Source organism: Balaenoptera musculus, chromosome 2, assembly GCF_009873245.2.
Source record: "Balaenoptera musculus isolate JJ_BM4_2016_0621 chromosome 2, mBalMus1.pri.v3, whole genome shotgun sequence".
Lineage (NCBI taxonomy): Eukaryota > Metazoa > Chordata > Mammalia > Artiodactyla > Balaenopteridae > Balaenoptera > Balaenoptera musculus.
In genome coordinates this window covers 43,592,947-43,612,680 of record NC_045786.1, presented here as the reverse complement: position 1 = coordinate 43,612,680, position 19,734 = coordinate 43,592,947, and the positions used below count along the sequence as shown (strand labels likewise).

The 19,734-nt window shown below is 48.9% G+C and overlaps 1 protein-coding gene across 2 annotated transcripts in view; it reads right to left on the bottom strand.

Annotated features, from left to right (window-relative positions):
- The window catches only part of ST8SIA2 (ST8 alpha-N-acetyl-neuraminide alpha-2,8-sialyltransferase 2), a 58,963-nt gene extending 47,900 nt beyond the window's left edge, over positions 1 to 11,063 (bottom strand). For both annotated transcript variants that reach the window (XM_036843997.1, XM_036843998.1), the window contains exon 1: positions 10,966 to 11,063. In XM_036843997.1, coding sequence (XP_036699892.1) covers positions 10,966 to 11,063 — 98 coding nt within the window. The remainder of the gene's footprint in view (positions 1 to 10,965) is intronic.
- Positions 11,064 to 19,734: the final 8,671 nt, after the last annotated feature.

The window sequence follows — 19,734 nt, the reverse complement described above, 5'->3', positions numbered from 1 at the left end:
CCCTTGAGCCAAAAACACTAACCATGGCTACTCTGATGCAGATGGTAAGAAAAGCGCAGCTAGGAACCCGGATCTGGGAGGGAGGGGTGGTCCGGGCGATCTGCACCCTTGGCCTCCGACCTCTCTCCCCTCTGCTTCCCTCTCCCACCACTCCCTGACTTCCATGCAGTTTAGACTTTGACGAGACCTTATGGGCCCCTCCACTGAAGTTAGACAGGAAGGCAGGCCAACGAGTAGTTACAGAGAGTCCACGAAAGGTATATGTTTGCACTTTCCAAGGTCCTAAATCCCAGGTGTTGGGAATTTGGGCCCCCTCCAGCAAATGTATCCAGATATGCTCACAACAAAGAAATGGTTTGTATATCTCTAATTCTAGTCTACGTCCCTTTCTCTTTTTCTCCCTCTACTGCCTCCCAACCATGATTTTTGTACTATATTATTTTTTGAATTAAATAGTACTCACATTGAGGTTGCTTTGTTAATACCACAACCATGCTCTTCAAATAAATCAATGTATCTTGAGCACCTGCCAGGCACTCTTCTGGCTGCTTTCATTTGTATGTGTGTGTGTGTGTGTTTGTGTGTGTGTTTAGTTGTGGTAAAATACACCTAACATAAAATTTACCATTTTCACCATTTTCAACTGTACGGTTCAGTAGTGTCAAGTACATTCACATTGCTGTGCAACCAACCTCCAGAGTTCTCATCCTGCAAAACTGAAGCTCTGTGCCAAATGAACAGCAACTCCCCTCCCCCAGCTCCTGGCAACCACCACTCTACTTTCTGTCTCCATGAATTTGACTCTTCTAGTTAGCTCATATAAGTGGACTCATGCAATATCTGTTCTCTGTGTCTGGTTTATTTCACTTAGTATAATGTCCTCAAGGCTCATCCATGTTGTAGCATGTGTCAGAATTTCTTTCCCTTTTAAGGCTGAGTAACATTCCATTGTATGTACATACCACATTTTGCTTATCTATTCATCCGTTGATGGACATTTTTTGGCTATTGCAAATAATACTGCTATAAACATGGGTATAAAAATATCTGTTCAAATCCCTGCTTTTGATTCTTTGGGGTATATACCCAGAAGTGGAATTGCTGGGTCAGATGGTAATTCTATTTTTAATTTTTTGAGGAACCACTCTGTTGTTTTCCACAGCAGCTGCACCATTTTACATTCCCATGATTTATAATTTACTTACTCCTCAGAACACTGTGAGTTGGATACTAGTAACTCCATTATACAGATTAGGAAACTGAGGCTCAGAGAGGTGAAGCCACCTGCCTGAGGTCACGCAGGTAATAAGTGTTTCATCAGCGATTAGAGCCTCAGTCTTTCCATAGCAGCTCGCAGGGGCTCCAAAGGTGTGGCCTAGTGTCCAGAGGCATGAGCAGTGAGTCTGGCTCGTAGGGAAGACTTGATAGTCCTTACTGACCAGAGAAAAGGAAGGCCCCAGGCTGGCAGCTTAGAGAGATTTACAAAGAAGCCCTAAGGGAGTCATTCTAATGATGCTGGAGGGTAGAGCTTTGGTGGCGGTACCCTGTGGGGAAGGGGCTGCCGAGCCTTAGCTGGCTCCACCCCCAATGCTGGATGGTCCCGGTCTTCTGGAGGCTATTTGTCAAGGAGCTGCTGCTCTCGTGCTGCAGTCTAAGAGGCTCTCCGCCCCGGCCAGGACCTGTACACCACTGTGGGTTCCTCTCTTGCCCTTCTCTTTGCCTCTCCTGGGAACTAAACCTATGGACTGGGGTATAGTTTGGACATCAGGCAGAGTCCGCTTAGAGCCAACTCCCAAACTTAGGAACCTCAGAGGTGCAGTAGGAGGGGCTTTGCTGCCTACAGGAGAAGAACAAACGAAAGTGGCCTGATCTATCAATTTACCAGCTCATTTTCTCCGGGTATCTTAGCCTCCCCGCTTCATTATTTAAGCCACGCTGGCATTTACTAAGCAAGAAGGTGTGAATTAATCCTGTGTAGCGCTCCTCCAAGCATGGCCAATATTCTTGTTCTTGAAATTGGAGATGGGAAACCTAACAGCAAGCGCCCACACCTCGCTGGACAGAGTTCAAGGGTGTGTGCCCCTCCTCAGCATTGGCTGAAACGTTACACCCAAGGGCGTGGTCGCCATAGTGATTGGGAGGCTCATCTGACCTGCCACGAGTCCTTTCTGAAGTCCTAATGTTTCCAGCTTCCCTTTGCAAACTGTCTTTGTGGTACAGAAAATGGCCCAAGGCAGGAGATGGGAGGCAGGGGGAACAGGGGCAGGCAGCCCGGGGATTCGGGGACACAGAAGTCACTATGAACAGCGTGGTGATGGAGTCAGGCAAACTCGGCTGGCACCTCATTTCCTTGTTACTGGCTGTGTGACCGTAGCAAGTTTCGGCACCTCTTTGGGCCCCTACTTCCTCATCATCTGCAGACGAGCAAACGTGGCGGTTGTGAGGCTTAAGAGAGTGCCCCGTGCAGCTCTCAGCACAATGTCAGCTCCGAGGAAACGGTCTCCCTGGGCCTGTACAGTCTCCCTGCAGAAGCCTGTCCCCTCCCAGCCTACTTTCTTCCTTCCTTGCCAGGTTCCAGCAAGCTGACTGCACTAGCCCTTCTCTCTTTCCCCAGAAGAAAATTCCTCCAGGCCTTAATAATCTGTGTTGTTTTTCTCTCCCATCAGTGTGTGTGTACGTGTGTGTGTGTGTGTCTACTCTAATGAGTTGGTCAAGAAATATGCTCCAGAGCCACTCTGATGAGACCTGGTGGGGACGAGGTGGGGGCTGGATGGGAGGGAAAGGGGGAAGGTGGAGTGGGGGCACCATTCCAAAACAAGATGCTGCGGATCTGGTGGCCCTAAATTGCATGGAGCTTCTGGGCTGCCATGTTCCATTACGGCCTCACCTCTAGCTTCCTGTCTCCTGAGCTCTCTTCCAGTGTTGCTGCTTTCCGGGTTTCTCCCTCCCACAGACCTCTCTCTTTCCAAGCTTTACCCTTTGGAAGCACGAGCATGCATATTTTCCCCACTGGATGTCATTTCGTACATCAGTTTTCGATAGTTCTACTGATTCCCTGGAACCTGGGTTCCCATCCCAGCTCTGCAACTGACTAGCTATGTGACCTTGGCCAAGTTACTTAACTGTTCTGTGCCTCAGGTTCCTCATTGTAAAATGGAGGTAATAACAATACGGACCTCATAGGATTGTTGGGAAGATTACAGGTGCGAACAGAGCTAAAGTGCTTAGGCTATCATATGGCACACAGCAGACCCGCAAAAAAATAAATGACTGTTGTTACTCTCTGCTGGCGTCAGCCTCCACGGAGAAAGGATGTATGAGGAATGAGCCCCTGTTTCTAGAAGCAATGCCCTCTGTTTACTCTTCAAGGTAAACTGAGACCCCAGACTATAGATTTCAGTGATCAGTAACATTTCCAAAGAATTGGGGTTGGGGACTCAGTTTAGGAAAAAGATCACAAATACTATCTACCATCACCCTCTTTCAGGAAAGAAAGGACATCAATACCCAAAAGAAAAAGAAGAACATCATCTCAAAAGATAGAGAGTTCTCGGGAAATGACAGTTGGCATACTTGAAACTAACATAATTGCCATGGCTACATTGTGGGTTTTTTTTTTTTTAAGATTTATTTATTGATTTATTGATTGATTGCTATGTTGGGTCTTCATTTCTGTGCTAGGGCTTTCTCTAGTTGTGGCAAGCGGGGGCCACTCTTCATCGCGGTGCGCGGACCTCTCACCATCGCAGCCTCTCTTGTTGCGGAGCACAGGCTCCAGACGCACAGGCTCAGTAGTTGTGGCTCACGAGCCCAGTTGCTCCGCGGCATGTGGGATCTTCCCAGACCAGGGCGCAAACCTGTGTCCCCTGCATTAGCAGGCAGATTCTCAACCACTGCGCCACCAGGGAAGCCCCTACATTGTGTTTTTTATTTTTATTTTTTCTTTTCTTTTTTCCTTCTGGATCGCCACCCATCTGCAGATCAGCACTGGGAACTGCTGATCTCAGGGTCATTTCAACCTCCAGCCATCAACTAAGAGAAGGAGGAGAAATTGTAGCCCTGAGCCTTAAAAGGGGACCAGGAAACAGAGCCGAGTGTCTCTGTGTTTCTCCAACAATAAGAGCAAAGTGCTGAGGAAACTCTGTGACAGAGCCAAGAGCTTCCTTCTCACAGAGCAATTTCAGAACTCAAACACACACCCACACAGCAAGGCAGGACGCTGGGTTTCCAAGAGCAGCGACTCAGGATTCCAAGGGCTGGAAGTGTCCGGAGCAGCTGCTCCCTGCCGTGTGTAATACAGACACCCTTGGAGCAGTTCCCTTTGCCACTGCAAAGTCAGTGACAGCTGAAGCTAAGAAAATGCTGTGACAAACAGGTCCTGTCAGGACACTGGGTGGCTTCCTAGCCGAGCGACGAATTGCAGGAGACTGGGGAGAATTTAAATCCAGCCCAGCTGCCCCCCAGGAGAGTGACTAATCTCAACACTAAAGGATAAGTCCCAGACCAGCAGTCACTCAGACACAGGGGACGGTTTCCCTGCACGCAGATGGCACCCAAGCGTCTCACCTTGGGGCTTCTCCTGGAGAGATGGACCTGTCCCCTGTTCCCTGGCGGGAGGCGACCACCTGACCAGCCCCCTGGTGGCATTCATGTTCCTGCCCCTCCCTTACTCCTTTCACTGTATCTTTTCATCCACCTCTTGAACTTGTTTTCTCTTGAGGCAGCTGAGAGGTGCGAGGCTCCTGAGACCCACTGAGGGTGCTCGCAGCTGCTATGAGTCTTGGCTGATCCATCACGATTCCCTGGTTTGACCAGTGTTTGAAAAGTGTACCACCACTTAGAAGTGCTTAATAGAGAAAATCTTCGAGATGACACACATCAACCTGACCTCTTACTTCTTCCTCCCTCAATGTTCCAAACACACAACACAGCCTTTCTATTCAGCATCCTTTCTGGGGACCAGCCCTTGGAAGGAAACAGTTGGTCCCAACTTAAGTCTGCTCTTAATGCCAGTGTGGAAGCCGTTAAGGTGATAAAGATGGACAGAGCGGGCACTTCCTCTCCAGGCAGAAGGAGGATGGGGGAGGCACTGGCACTGCTGGCAGCGGCAGGGCGAGAAAGGGCTCTCTGGAGAAAATGAGCTGGACAGAGGCTTGGAGGTGGGGTTCTACATCTTTGCTTTTTATCTGAACTGACAGTGGGAAACTTATCACTGGGTCCTCCTCTTTTACAAACCAGAAAGGTGCTTTCATTCCCATTGACCTGTTCTACAACCTTCTGAGACAATGAAAACTGTGCCCTTAACTGGGCTGTGGCATCCAAGTTGGGAAAAGCAAGGGGCTTTCTGAGCAAGTGGAGGGTGTTTAATTGTTATTAGAATTGTATAGACCTTTGGGGGCAGAAAGGCTGAATGCTTATTTTTGCCATGTGCTAGGCCCAAGTTTGTTCATTCTAAAAATACTTTATGGGCTCTATTTACTAAACCATATACTTATCACCAGGGGCTGGGGATTAGGGAAAAAATAAAACAAAATTGTTGAGTCCGTCTCCATAGGATACTGTCATGATGGGATGCTAAGTGTACACACAGGAGAGGCAGCTACCCCAGACTGTCCAAGGAAGGTCTGGGGTCCTGGAATTCTTTGCAAAGGAGGTGATACTAGCCTTCGCCTTAAAGGAGGAGGGAGGGGAAGTACGGATGGGTGGGGTGTGGGGTTAAGAATAGTGTGTGCAAGGAGGTTGTTCTAGAAAGCCGTAAGAACATGTGCAAAGGCACAGAGGCATGAAGTCATGGTACATTCCAGGTAACTGTGAGCAACACAGAATGGCTGGAGGCCAGGAAGGCTGAAGAGAGAGGCTGGGGCCAGATTAGGTATTACCTTGTACACCATGCTAAAAGCAATGGGAGCCTTTATAGAATTCCACTATCTCTGAGAAGTATTTATCATTTGCGATCTACAACATCCCCAATTTGTAAAACCTAAGCAATTTTAAAATCTAGCAACCCTGCTTTACAAGGGGAAAGAGGCCCTGAGTGGTGAATTGGTTTCTAAGATGGATATCTATTTGCAATTTAAATTTGATGCTAGGAACAGTTGGCAACAAGGGCTTGGAGCAAGTCAGTTAAACACCAGACTTTCTTTCTGTCCTATTTTATCCTCCAATCGTGTTTATACTTGAGTGAAGTACATGAGGACTGGGGTGAAGAATGGGCTTTAAAAAAATGTTGCATGGTCTTGTGCAAATATGTGTGTTTCTTACAGAGTGCCTGGACCGCAACTGCCCAAGGTCATTTCCTTTCACATCCACCTGGACTCATCCACTAAAAGGTGCACCTCACCTCATTCTCAGCTGATGGCAGTAGTTGCCAGCTCACGGATCTGATGATCAGAGCTAGCCCCTCCTTGTCTATTACCTTCCCAAACAGTGTCTGATGTTTGGGGTGCACCAGAACCCTGACCATGGTGTACTGGACGGCATCAGTTCTGACCAGTCAGATGTCCATTCTAACAGGTCAGTGCCCGAGAGGGCCCAGTTGTTAAGCATCTTTACTATCACCTAGTCCAGGTTCCTGGATGCCCAATCATATGGTGTGTAGAAGTGAGGAAGGCGCATTCAACTGACATCAGAATCAGGGTTGCAATGGAATGGGAGTTTTCTCTCCTTCAGAAGCTTTAGCCCAAAGCTCCACCTATAAGTCTGGGATGCTCAGGCCCATGGCCAGTGAGCTTGTCTGGCAAACCAGGGTATAGCATCACACTGAACTTTGACTGGACCGAGGGGCATTTTGGGGAGACGAGCCCCGAGTCCTTCTCCAATTCTTATTACTCACCTTCCCTCCTTCTAAACCACTGAGGGCAGGGGGGCGGGTTACTACTAAGTCAGACCAGGCTCTTAGGAAACCTGGGCCTTTGGAAGAATGCGGGGGGATGAGTTAGGAAGGCTGGTTCTGAGACCTATTATGTAACGTTACTGCAGGGGGCAAAGAATTCAGAGGACAGGGCAGTCTAGCACGGCAGTCAAGACAGGGGCTTTGGATTCTCATAGAATTAGGGTCATTTGCTTTATCACGAGCAAGTTATACAACCTCTGAACCTCAGTTTCCTCACTGATGAACTAAAGATCGCCACCCTACCTAGCTTCAAGAGGTTTGGTGAGGACTGAGTGAGCTAGTGCTTTAAAGCAGTAAGCACAGTGTCTGGCACTATTTGTGCTCAACAAATAGTAGCTTTTGGTGCCACTAGTAGGTGACCATTGGGTTGCCAGGAGGATGACATGTCTTAGTGTCTATAAAGCACTTGGAATAGCTCTTGGTTCATCGCAAGCACTCAATAAATAAATGAATGTTAATGACCACCATCATCTTCTTCTTCACCATTGCCATGATTTCTGTTATTACTAGCTACATCCTCTTTAACAAGAGTTCTGTAATTGTTTTATGATTAGAGACCTCATTTGGGGACTAGGGCATTGGGTTATAAGTGAGGAGACCTGTGCAGGCTTGTCCTGTCCCTAACCAGCCAGGGTGTGATCTTGGATAAGAGATGCTACTTCTCAGGGTCAGATTTACCCTAATTGTAAAAAGAGAGGCGTTTTCTTAGGGGGAGCCCTGAACTCCTTTCCCATACTAAGGCTCTGTGAGTATCAGCCTTCCCTAAGGATGCCGTGTATGCCCATCACTGGGCCAGACCCCAGAAAGATATTTATCCAGTAGATGTTTCCTGAATGCCTTCTGTGTGTCAGGTTCTGAGGGCACCACGGTGGGCAAGACAGCCATGCCCACAACTCTCTTGAAGGTTACACTCAAGACTGAAGCCCAGGGGATAATCAGAAAAAGAGTTTTAGCTTACGACTTGGTCCAATTGAATCTAAATTTGGGGTGCTGCATGAGTTGATGGGGGCTGTTTTACCAAAGTTCCACCCAGTCTCTGATTTAGAATTTGAATTCACTCTTTGAATGCTTTGAAGAGCATTTTACATTTTTTTTTTCTTATTCAGCCCCACGGAGGCATTTCCCCAAGCAAGCAAGTTAGAAACGGAGCTTTGAAAATCATCACTTAGGAAGAGATGTGTCTCTAGGGAAATAGCCCCTGGAAGAAAACCCCTGCCCTTCATAACCCGTTCTATGATTCCTTGGGCAGGACAGAACTTCTGAGATCACCACATCAAAAGCCTTATTTTATAATAAAAGGAATCAAGAGTTTAGAAAAAATGTATCTCAGTTTTGTTCCTCTGGACGATACACATGAAATTGTCTTTCCTCTTTTACTTCTCATTTGTTAATCCTTGGAAAATTTACTTCAAGAAGAGATTTTTCCTTCCTTCCTTCCTTCCTTCCTTCCTTCCTTCCTTCCTTCCTTCCTTCCAACAGATCACAGGGTGCCACCACTGACTTCCAGAAACAGCCATCCTTTCACAGAACCATTGTCTTCTCCCAGGGAGTGGTACTGGCAGGTAATTTGTAATCTTCCCTAGCACAGGTCAATATCAAGTTGGGGAAGGGTGGGCAGGGCTGGTGCAATAGCACCATGGTCTGGAGTATGATCCCAGGTCTCCCGTGAAGGCAAAGCATAGGGTGAGGAAGATAAGAGTCCTGCTCCTGGCACCCCTCACTGGCCACTGTGCTAGGGCACTGAGCCCCTGCTGGCTGCTCAAAGTTGGGGTGCTTCCAAGGATTAAATAAGTGATTGACCTTGAAACTTGGCTTGAAAAACAGATATAGGGGGCTGTGGGGATTCTGGTCCTCTGCTTCATGTCCTTCCTCCCCCAGACATGGCAAATCCCAGATGAGTTAACAGTGTGTGGGGCAGACTGGGGGTGAGACTGGAGGAGGGGCTGAGGGAGAGGGGTCTCAGGCCTGGGTCAGGACTGGTCAAGTCAGGGGTCAGCCTGAGGACAGGGGCACCAGAAGGGGGGATAATGTCACACAAGATGACACAAAATTGTTAGACAATTTTCCCCAGTGTGGGCCCAAGCAGGACCACCCCCCCAACAATGAAACACATCCATAGCACAAGAGCCCTGGGATTTAAATATATCTGTAAATGCCCTTCTTAGCTCAGGCCTTACAGCTTATTTCTGGATACCTTTAGAACAACCTAATGTGGAGAGTAGGGGCTTTACAACACATTTGGCAGGAAAGTGCAGCATTATGTGCAAAGTGATTTCCTGATTGCATTTTAAAACGTAAAAGTCACTGGCCTATAGAAGAAATTCGGTAAAAGTTCAGTGAATGGACAAGCGAGGGATGCCTGAATGGGTGCAGCTCTTACGTTTTCGTAGCAGAACAATGGGCAGCTGCTGGTCCTTCCCTCACATGTCAAGGTCAGCAAGTGGTCTGGGCCAGGCAGAGCCCACATCTGGGAGAAGAGTGTGGGAGCCGCGAGGAAGGCCCTCCCCACCGCGTCCTCCATCACCTCAAGACTTGTCTTGCCTGATTTCCTTTCCAATCCACGTTTTTGAGGCGAACAGTTACAGAACGTAGCGTTTCTCTATCTCCGCGTGGGAGCATGTCGTGTATTAACTGAACACTATTTGTGAAAGTTTTCTGAGCTCTGGGGGAAACCGAGAATGAGGAGGAGGCAGAGGCAGAGAAACGTTTGGTACTTGAAGAGCACTGGAGTTCACAGAAGGAATTCTGGGGTGGCCAAGATGGGAAGGGGCAAGGATAAAAGGAGAGAGCAGGTGGTGGCGCCTGCCCCAGGTTTGAGTCCTTAGGGCCTTGGCATCCTGGACCAGGACTGCCATTTCCCTTTTGAGGGATCTGTCAGCTTAGCGAGCCCTCAACTAGCGCCGACAGTGAATGAAATAACAGATGGGACAAAGGAGGGGCGCACGCGGTGCGGGACTAGCCCCACGGAGGAAGGGACTTTCTGCCCACTCTGCGACCTCACTTTCTCTCTGCCCAGGGCCAGGAGGCTCTCCAAAGGGGCCCTCAGAACCCTGGCTGCCCACTCCCCCCACCTGCCTACAGCGGGTTGAAGGCTCTTTGTAGCGCCGAAGCGGAGAGGGGCCGGCCCAGGGGCGGGGCGCGACTCTCAGCCTCCAGGACCCACAGCGGGTGCGTCCCGCGCCGCAAGCGCGCACTCTTGGAAGTCCAGCGGCAGGGCAGGAGCTCGCGGTCCCCCCGCTCCCCGCGGAGAGATCGGGAGAAAAGCGAGGGCTAGACCGCGTGCCTGGGCACCCCCCTCCCCAGCCGCCGAAGACGAGCGGGCGGTGGTACACACTTTCCCGAAAGGTCTCCATCGCCGCGCTGCGAGCGCACAGGAACCCGGGGGCCCAGGGGGAGCCGCGGAATTAGCTGAGCGTCCAAAGCCAGGTGAGGGTGGGGAAGGGATCTCAGCTAACCCCCGCGCGCTCCGCCTCTCGCGGTGTCAGCCCACACCCCTGTGCTGGGCTCCCGGGCCGGCGGGAGGCGCGTGTGCGTGTCTGTAGGTACTGGGGACACTGGCCTTCCCGGGAGCCCGTGAAGAGCCCCCGCCCTCCGCCCCGGCCCGGGGATCCCCTCCCCCAGCACAGAGATCCCCGCGCGCCCCCTGCCCACTTTGCTAAGGCGAGAAAGCGGCCGAGCAGGAGACAAAGAAACTCCTGCCTCCTCCACTCTCGGCCCCTCCGCCCGCCCCAGACACTCCCGGGCGCCCTCCCTCGACCCCGGCGACAACGCGCGCGTACATGCAGAGAAAGGGAGGCAGGGTGGGCGAGTCCGCTCCCCGACGCGGACCAGCTGGAGGCTGGCAGTGCTCCCTGCCCGGGGACTCCCAGTGGCAGCCGCGCCCCCACCCTCCGAACCCCAAACAGTCCCGGGCTCCCGGCACAGCCACCCCCGGCCAAAATCGTCCCCCGGCTCTCCAGCGGAGCGACAGGGGGGCGCGGCGCACACAAAGCGGGCGTGAGGGAGGATGCGGAGTACCAGGGTGGTAAGAGATCCCGCCAGGGCTCGGCACGGGCCCAGGCGCAGCTATTTACCCGATTTCTTCTTCGATCTCCGAGATGTCTGCGAAGATGAGGAAGACCACGAGCAGCGTGAGCGCAGCCAGCATCCAGCTCCGGAACTGCAGCTGCATGGTGGGTTCGCGCCCACCGGGACCCGCGCGGGCCGGCGTGAGGAGCTGGGGCTGGAGGGCGCAGCGGCAGGCGCCGGAGCCTCCGCGCGCGGCGCCCAGCGGGGCAGACACCCTGCGCTCCGGGCGAGTCCGGGCCGGCGGCGGCGACGGCGGAGACAGCGGCAGACAAGGGTGGCTCAGGCGCGGCGAGCCAGCTCGCTCCCTCTCAGCTCCCGTCCGCCCCTCCTCTCTACTCTCCTCCCCTCCCTTCCCCCGCCCCGCGCGGGGCTCCGCGCGCAGTTTGACAGCTTCGCTCAGCTCCTCTGCCCTCCTCCTCCCACCCCAGTCAACTCCAGTGTCCAGCCTCCCGCCTTTGCTTCTCCCGCCTGGCTTCTTTCAGCTCCCGAGGGCGCTGGGATGTGGCCGGAGCTGCCACTCCCCGCTTAAGGAGGCTGGGCTCGGGGCACCGCGTGCGTCCGCGTACAGAGCTGAGCCCAGGGAAGAGCGCGCACCGCCTGGCGTACCCCGCCGGCTGGCAAACGCCCTCCCTCGCTCGCTCTTTGTCCAGCGCCCTCGGTTTCTCACAAAGTTTTCCCGACACAAAGACCAACACCTGGGGACAGCCCCCAGCGCGCGGCGAGGAGGCCGTTTCAGCCAGGCAGATGTTTCAGCAGTTGACGAATTAGGAGGGGTGGTGGAGGAAGGGGAGGGGAGAAGAAATATCCAGGACAGGCCAACTTCGGCAGAGATGCAGACCGCAATTTGTGGGCGAGGTGCTCGACCGCCGAGAAACCACCGCCTCCAGGCGGTCATCTTGGTCTCCATTGATAGACCCAAGGAGACCGGGTCCAGAGAGTCCCCTGAGTTGACTGAGCTCTTGCAGCCTTGGCTAGAACCCTGGCTCCTGCTGGAGTGGCTGCTCTACCCACAATGGCAGACCCAGTGCCCGCCCTGCCTGGGCCCTCGCGGTGCTAATTCTGAGCTGGGCTTCATCTTACCAGCTCTTGCCCTCTCCTGGCAAAATCAATAATCCCCGCCCCCCTCCCCCCCCCCCCCGCCCCGGAGTCCTATCTTGATCTAAAGGTCTGCTAGAAAATATGGCTCCCACAAGGGGTAATGCCCCCCGTGCTGAATATTTTATGCTTCCCCAACCTTAGACAGCTTACCTTAAATTACATTTTGCACCAACCATTAGCCTGGGGTGGGAAGGGCCCCATTAAGTTTTACTGGAATTAGATAATTACCCAAAGTTTCTTTTTCTTGCACTAATTGTAACAATCCTGAAATCAGGAAACTTCCCAGAAATGATAAGCTGGTTATGAAAGTGAGAAGCTATATGGAATGTCCTCTCTGGAAAGCCCTGGTGAATGAGTGGGAGAGGCAGATTGGCTGTGCCCCCGGGGCCACCCATACAGAGCCAGGTCCCAGAGGGACTTGGAGAGGAGCTGGCAGTGTCTGAGCCCCTTCAGAAGAACCCTGGGTTGGTAAGAGGTCCTTTTTGCTTTCCCCTCCAAAGCACGAGCTGTGCCCTGCCTCTTTGCCTTCTTCTGCCTCTTTGTGTGTAGGAGTTGTATTTGTTATCATTTTGCCTTGTTTTTCTGAGATGAATGGTTGGGATTGTGGGATAGGGAGAGGACAGAACAGGATACAGCTGTTACGTTGCTTAACATTGCAATCACTCATCCATTCACTCCATCACTTGACAGTATTTATTGAGCACCTACTCTGTGCCAGGCTCTGTGCTAGGGGCTAGAGATAGCATAAGAAGAGAGAGGCACATGTTTCCTGCCCTCTAGTGGTTCATGGTTCACGAGGACGACAGACCTGGAAATCTGTAGTTGTGGTAGGGGCTGTGAGCTACAATACAGCTGTGGCCTCTTGAATAGCTTATAATTGATTAATAAGATCACCTGCAAAAGCAAGAAGAAACTGGCTGGCCTCTCTCTCCCCGGCTCTCTGCTTCTCTACCAACTACACTCTTACTATGCGGAACATCGTGGAGAGATTGCCACGATCCTAAGTTTATCCCAGGTCAGGTAAACGTCACTGCTATAAGCACTGCTACAATAGAGCCTATTTCCACTTCCTATTAGGTGACCCAAGTTATCATCCCAGCCTCGGAGGCTTCCTTCTTTGGACTCACTTGAGGAGTCATTAAGAGTGGCCAGGAGGAGTAGAAACTTGGTGAATAGTTCCATCCCTTATAGAGAAATCCTTGTAACCAGACCCAAAGAGCAACATCCCTCAAGTACATCTGCTGGGAAATAGCACTAGCTTTGTAACGTGAGCGCTGTCCTTGCACTGAGAGTCATTGAGATGGGATTTTACTCGGAGAATAATAGGGAACCCTTGTGATAGTTGATTATAGAATGCTGTCCCTAAGCACTTGGGCTTGAGTCTGTGTGGGCCAGCTACTTTTACAGTGATCTGTGTACATTCACCGCCCCTTGCGGCTGTCTCCAAAAACTGAGTTTGTTCCTGGGACCTGGAAAGAGGAAAAATTATTGGATCAAAAGTGTCACGTCTGCTGATGCTGGGTAAACTGCCGTGTGGGCGCACGCTTGGCTTGGCCATCCTGACCCCCTCCTCTCCTTCTGACCCCTCTGTTTAAGCGTGACTTTTTCCTGCCTTGGTTTGTCCAAGAAACTGGAAGGTCCCACAGTAACCATTTCTTTAAGCTAAGTCATTGAATGTTTGGGTTAAAATACAGGAGTTTATGGGAGTGGCGGCAAATGAAAAGTCACTACCACCCATTAACATTTTAGCTCAAATTAATAGAGTCTATTAGCTATTCCGGCACCTCATCAGGCCCCGGGAAGTGCGTATTAATGGGGGAAAGAGGAGCAGGAAGCGCTGCAGAGCCCTGAAGGGGCCCAGTAGAGTCACACCCAGTCATGGGGCGGTCCCTCCTCATCCCTGACACTGGCTAAGGGCGTGCTTCCCCTTCCAGGGGCCACCTTCCGGAGTGGGGGCCGCCACCCAGAGCTGAAATTTGGAGAAACTCAAAATTGCATGTACCATTTACACATCTAACTAAACTCCCCCCACCTCTCACCCCCAGATATATAGACTTTTCACCAGAACTACTTCTTAGGTGGTAATGAAGAATCCTTTTGGCAATCCTTTCACATGGGCACCACCTTCTTCATTTTATACTGGAGGAAACTGAGGCTCAAAAGAGGCTAAACTGCCCAAGATGTTTCACCTGGCAGAGAGGAAATTTTAATTCACTAGGCCTCCCCTGGGCCTCAGCAACTTCTGGGATCAGATTGCTAAGGCCCCCTCCAGCACTCCAGGCAGTTCTAAATGGATTTGTAAGCTACCATTGCCTTTGATTCTTACTGTATCTTCTTAGTTCTGGGATGTCAGGATTCAAGGAACAAATTTATCTTCCCTCCCTGCACACCCTTCATCATTGGAGAGACCATGATCATAAATCTCAGTTTTTGCCTTTCCACATGAAAGAGCCTAGGCCTTTCAGTCAATCCAAATTTGTTTTAAAAACTCAATAATAAATAATAATTTTCTCATTCAAAACTCTTACCTGGTAGCTAACACCCTTGAACTCTCCCCGAGAGAGAGAGAATTTTGACATTTTTAACATTTTAGAATGTTAAAAACCTGCAAAGTGGTAATGACCTGACTTTTTCATCATCTCTGAAGCAGAAGCTATGAACAGCTATCGGCGGGACACGGTGGGTTGGGGGGTGTAAAGAAGTAGAATATCATAGTTGGAACAGACTAATAGGCTGTTGTGTTTCTGCACCTCCAATAGCTGAGAGAACCTGCTTTCCTTTCTGAAATTTACTCTAAATTTGAATGTTCTCAGAAATGCAACTTTTCACCCTTCAAAATCAGAATCGAGCCATAACAAGGAAAAGTAAACAGGCACATTTGCATTCCATCTGTAGCTTTTGTAAGTGGTAAAATTGTATATTAGCCAAAGAAAGGAAGGAAATATATCCAGGCAATTGCTGTAAATGTTTCTGGGATTATCAGGAGGAGATCTTGGAAGGGACTTGGGAATGTGCTCCCCAGGGAACTGAAGGTGTTAGCAGAGAGTGGGGAAATGGTTCATTTTTGCTGGGATTCTTCTAACCCTTCAGACGGTATTAAAGGTGGTTTGAACCAAAGCATGAAGTCAGGTACCAGATGGCAAAGATAAACCTAAAAGAATGTCCTCACTTTGCTGTACATCTGAAACTAGCACAACTTTGTAAATCAACTATACTTCAATAAAAAAGGGTTTAACCAAAAAAAAAAAAAAGGAATCATACAATTAAAAAAAAAAAGCATCCATGATACCAGTCCTTTGTCAGATACACATATTAAAAATACTTTCTTACAGTCCAAAAAAAAAAAAAAGGAATGTCCTTTCTCTATTCTGACCAGTGCTTCAGCGAAATTATCACTGCGATCCTGGAATCAGCTTTCTCTGTGTCAGCTCGCCCAACTTTGCTCAGCGTCCAGCATGAACCCCTCACTTGCCACCACCCCTTGAGGCATCTGAGGAAGCTGGCCTGAGCCGGCCATCCCTGGCACTCAGTCCTGTGTCTCTTCTTTTAACCTCAGTCTGGATCATGGACCTCCATATTTTCAGAGCTGGAAGAGTGGGTAGAGACAGCTCCTGGCCACTCATTTACTTAAGTGTTGCTGCATCACCTATCATGTGTCTGGAACTCTGCCAGAGGGCTGGGGTGTAGTGGGGATCTGTAGGCACAGTTTCTGCTCTTCTGCAGCTTGGAGTCCTGGGGGATTTTACAGATGGAAAACCCTGGGACCCAGAGACCAAAAGACTTGACCACAGCCCCACTGCTAATTTCAGAACTGAGAACAGAATTCAGCTCTCCTGTCTTCTAGTTGAGTTCAGTGCTAGCTCTCCTGCACATACCAATTTTATTTAGTTTTTCATGACATTTCAGTGAGATTGTAAATTCTCAAGGGGTGTGGACCTCTATTTCTCTTCTAGTCCCATGTTATCCACTGTGGTAGAAACTAACTCAATACCTGTCCCAGCCATGGCCAATCTCAAGCCCCAACCATCACCTCACTGAAGGCAACGTTGAGAAGAGTTGATATAGTATTTCTACCATGTACAGACCATACATGAAATAATCTCAAAAACATAAGTAAGGGGCTTCCCTGGTGGCACAGTGGTTAAGAATCTGCCTGCCATTGCAGGGGATACGGGTTCAATCCCTGGTCCAGGAAGATCCCACATGCCACGGAGCAACTAAGTGCATGCGCCACAACTACTGAGCCTGTGCTCTAGAGCCCGCAAGCCACAACTACTGAAGTCCGCGTGCCTAGAGCCCATGCTCCGCAACAAGAGAAGCCACTGCAATAAGTAGCTCGTGCACTGCAATGACGAGGAGCTCCCGCTCGCCACAACTAGAGAAAGCCCACGTGTAGCAACGATGACCCAATGAAGCCAAAATAATAATAATAATCAATAAATAAAAATTTAAAAAAAAAGAACATAGGTAAAATGTAGAAAATAAAATTAAGAAGTGATGCATTCTGAGTATGTATTTCCTTTAATATAATTTATTTATAATGTATTAATGTAAGTTTATATACTTTAATGTTTAATGACAGCCCTGTTTAACAATCAGGCATTTCCAGCACAACACTGGTGACCAGTGGCAACAGGAAGTTGCCACAGTCACATCATTGTGGTGAGCAGGTTTGGTGAAATACCATTTCTAAAGTAGACTCCAGATGGGATAGTCTCCAAAGCCATGGCAGCGTTCATCAGAATATCCACCTGCTGGGATCTTAGCACAAAACACTGGTTAAAGGGGAGTGCCCCTTGGCCCCAAGTGGGTTTCTTGTACAATGTCCCTTTAGGACTCCTCTTCTACTTCTCCTCAAATGTATTATTTGTGGTTGTACATCTTTTTTTCCCAGTTCCCCAAGTCAGGTTTGATAAAGCAGATTGGAAAAGTTGCAGAAGGATCAAGAGACCAGTGGTTTTATGAGTGTATTAGTTTGGATTAAGTTTAGCTGCAAGCAACAGTAAACACAAAATGCCAAAAAACAAGTTTTTGTTTGTTTTTTTTCTCATGTGTGAGTCTCCAAGCACATAGCCAGGGCTGGTTTGGCCATGGGGTCCCCAGGGTCCTTAGGGACTCAGGTCCTTCCAACTTTCATCTCTCTCATCCCTACAGTGAGGCCCTTTCCTTGTGACCCATCACATCCAAGTTCTAAGCAATAGCATGGAGGAAGAGACAAAGGCAAAAAGAAAGTTCTTGAAACTGGCCACATGATACTTCTGCTTCTGCCCCTTTATCCTGAATACTGTCATGTGGCCATGCCTAGCTGCAAGAGAAGCATGAACAAATCTTTATTCTGGCCTTCTATGTGCTCAGCTAAGAAGTCTACCATGGAAGAAGGGAAGGAGAGATGTGGGGGACATCTCTGGCAGGCTCTCCCACAGTGGGGATGGAAAAGACCACAGCAGGCTTTTTCTCTCCCACCTCCAGCTCTGCGCACAAACCCTCATTAGGCCTGCCTTCAGATGACTGTGTGAAGCAAGGACTTGCTGGAAGTTGCTGACCAGAAATAAGCATGTGTGTGGGTAGCAGAGCTGTTTCTGTAGCTGAGTTTCATGTTGTTGCATTTTCTGTTTCTTAGCACCCTATTTTCCTACCTTTATTTCATTGTTATCACCCTAGGAGGCAGTGTAGTGGTTTGTATTAAGCAGGTATTTTGATTCTAATGCTTTGACATCTGGGTCCTTGCTGACCCTGGAGAGACAGACTACCCTGCCCAGGGTAGTCAGTTCCTAGAGACGGTAAAGGATTTGCCTGGAATTGTGCCTTTCATGTGCAAGCCAAACAAGCCAGGGTCCACACCCCAGCCACCTCTTTATGGGGCTCTCAGTCCGGACTACTATCCCCTTGTCCTAAATACCCTAAGGCCAGTACCAGATACCTAGAGACAGCCCCTATGCCCCTGAGCCCACTGAAATTATGCAAACCAGCCAATCCTAAGCCTGTTTATCCTGCCTCACCTGTTCCTTTCCATGGAAACCACAATACAGGCTCTTGCCCACATTTTTCCCCTACATATTCTGCTTTCTGACTGACCCTGGTGCTTCCCCTGGTGGTCCTGCACGGCATGTCGTGCCCCCTCCTCTTGGAACTGTGAGTAACAAACTATCCTTTCGATGGTCTCCTGATCCATTTGCCTCACTGTAGCTGAATAATAACACCTACATTTAAAAACAGAGCAGTGCTCCTCAAACTATTTATGGTGCAGGACCAGCATTTTTATTAGGTTTTAAATTGCTCATTGATTGCAGACCAGTGCATGTCCTTCTGCACGACTAGTATGCAGTTCACACCATGGGCTACTCACTGTGGGTGTCAGGCCTCCCCAAACCCTCTTCATCTAGGGGAGCCCTTAATCACACACAGAGATGTTGCAAATGTGAAATTGTTATAAAAGTTTCTAAATGTTTGTCTTTACTTTCTGTACTTATCTCAGCAGGGATCAGTAACATACAGTTCACACACCAGTACTGGTCCGTGGACCACACTTTGAGTAGTTCTGGTTTAGAGTTGATTTCCAGATCATACAGATCACTGTGCAGAACTTAGCTTCTTGTGTGATCTTGATTCATGTTTCAGTCTCCTAAACATTAAGTGAGGAAAATAACAATACTCAACTCACAAATTTCAGTGAGAATGAACTAAGATAATGTATCTAAAGTACATGGAATTCTAGCATAAAGTAAATGCTCACCACATATGGACTTTCATTTATTATTTAGGATAATGCAAAAATAGAAAGGATATATATATATAAAATGTGAGCAGTGGTTATTGCTGGATGGTGAAACTTGGGTTGATCTGTATTTTTCTACATACTTTTCTCTGTTTTATAAATTTTCTACAATGATCATAAATGACTCTGTAATCAAGAAAAATGTCATTAAAATTTGTCATGCCTATTTTCTCTGCACTGAATTTTTTTTTCTCCCGAAGTTTAATATTCTTTCTCAATAACCCAATATAAACACACATATTAAGAAAATTGGTTTTGCAAACAATTTCCAATCTTTCTTTGATGTTTTGTAAACATCTACCTAGTATTCATATTGCAATTTCCAATGAAGGAAAGCACAGCCTACAAAACCTTGCCCCACTCATGTTGGGAGCCTTGGAGATTCTTCCCTCTCATATACTTTTCATCTGATATCACTGATCATCACTTAACCTGGATTTCTCTGTTGGTTGTTCTACATCTCAGCCCAGCTCCAGCTTCTGGAGCAAAGGGGCGATTCAGAGAGCCACCTGCAGGGAGAGGAGACAGTGGCTTAACACCCACATGGTGCCCCAAATCTTGCAACTCCCAGGGGCTGAGGGGGCCTCTTCCCCTCTGCCCCACCATTGCTCAAATTTTGCTGACCATGGTTTCACGCTGGCAACAATACTGACGATCTGTTAAAATGAAGGGTGAGGGTGAAAGAAACATGAAGTTCATAAAGACATCCTTTCTTTTCAAATCTTCACAAATAAAGTTCTTGGCCAGGCCTTCAAGGCATCCTATGGTGCACAGCTCTCTTTGAGAAGAATAATCCTCACTTTAAATGCAGTTAGGTGACCACTACACATCTTGAAATATCCTCTTTTTTGCTGGGAGGAAATTTATTGAGATGAAAAAGAAAGCAGTAATTTAAGTTTCC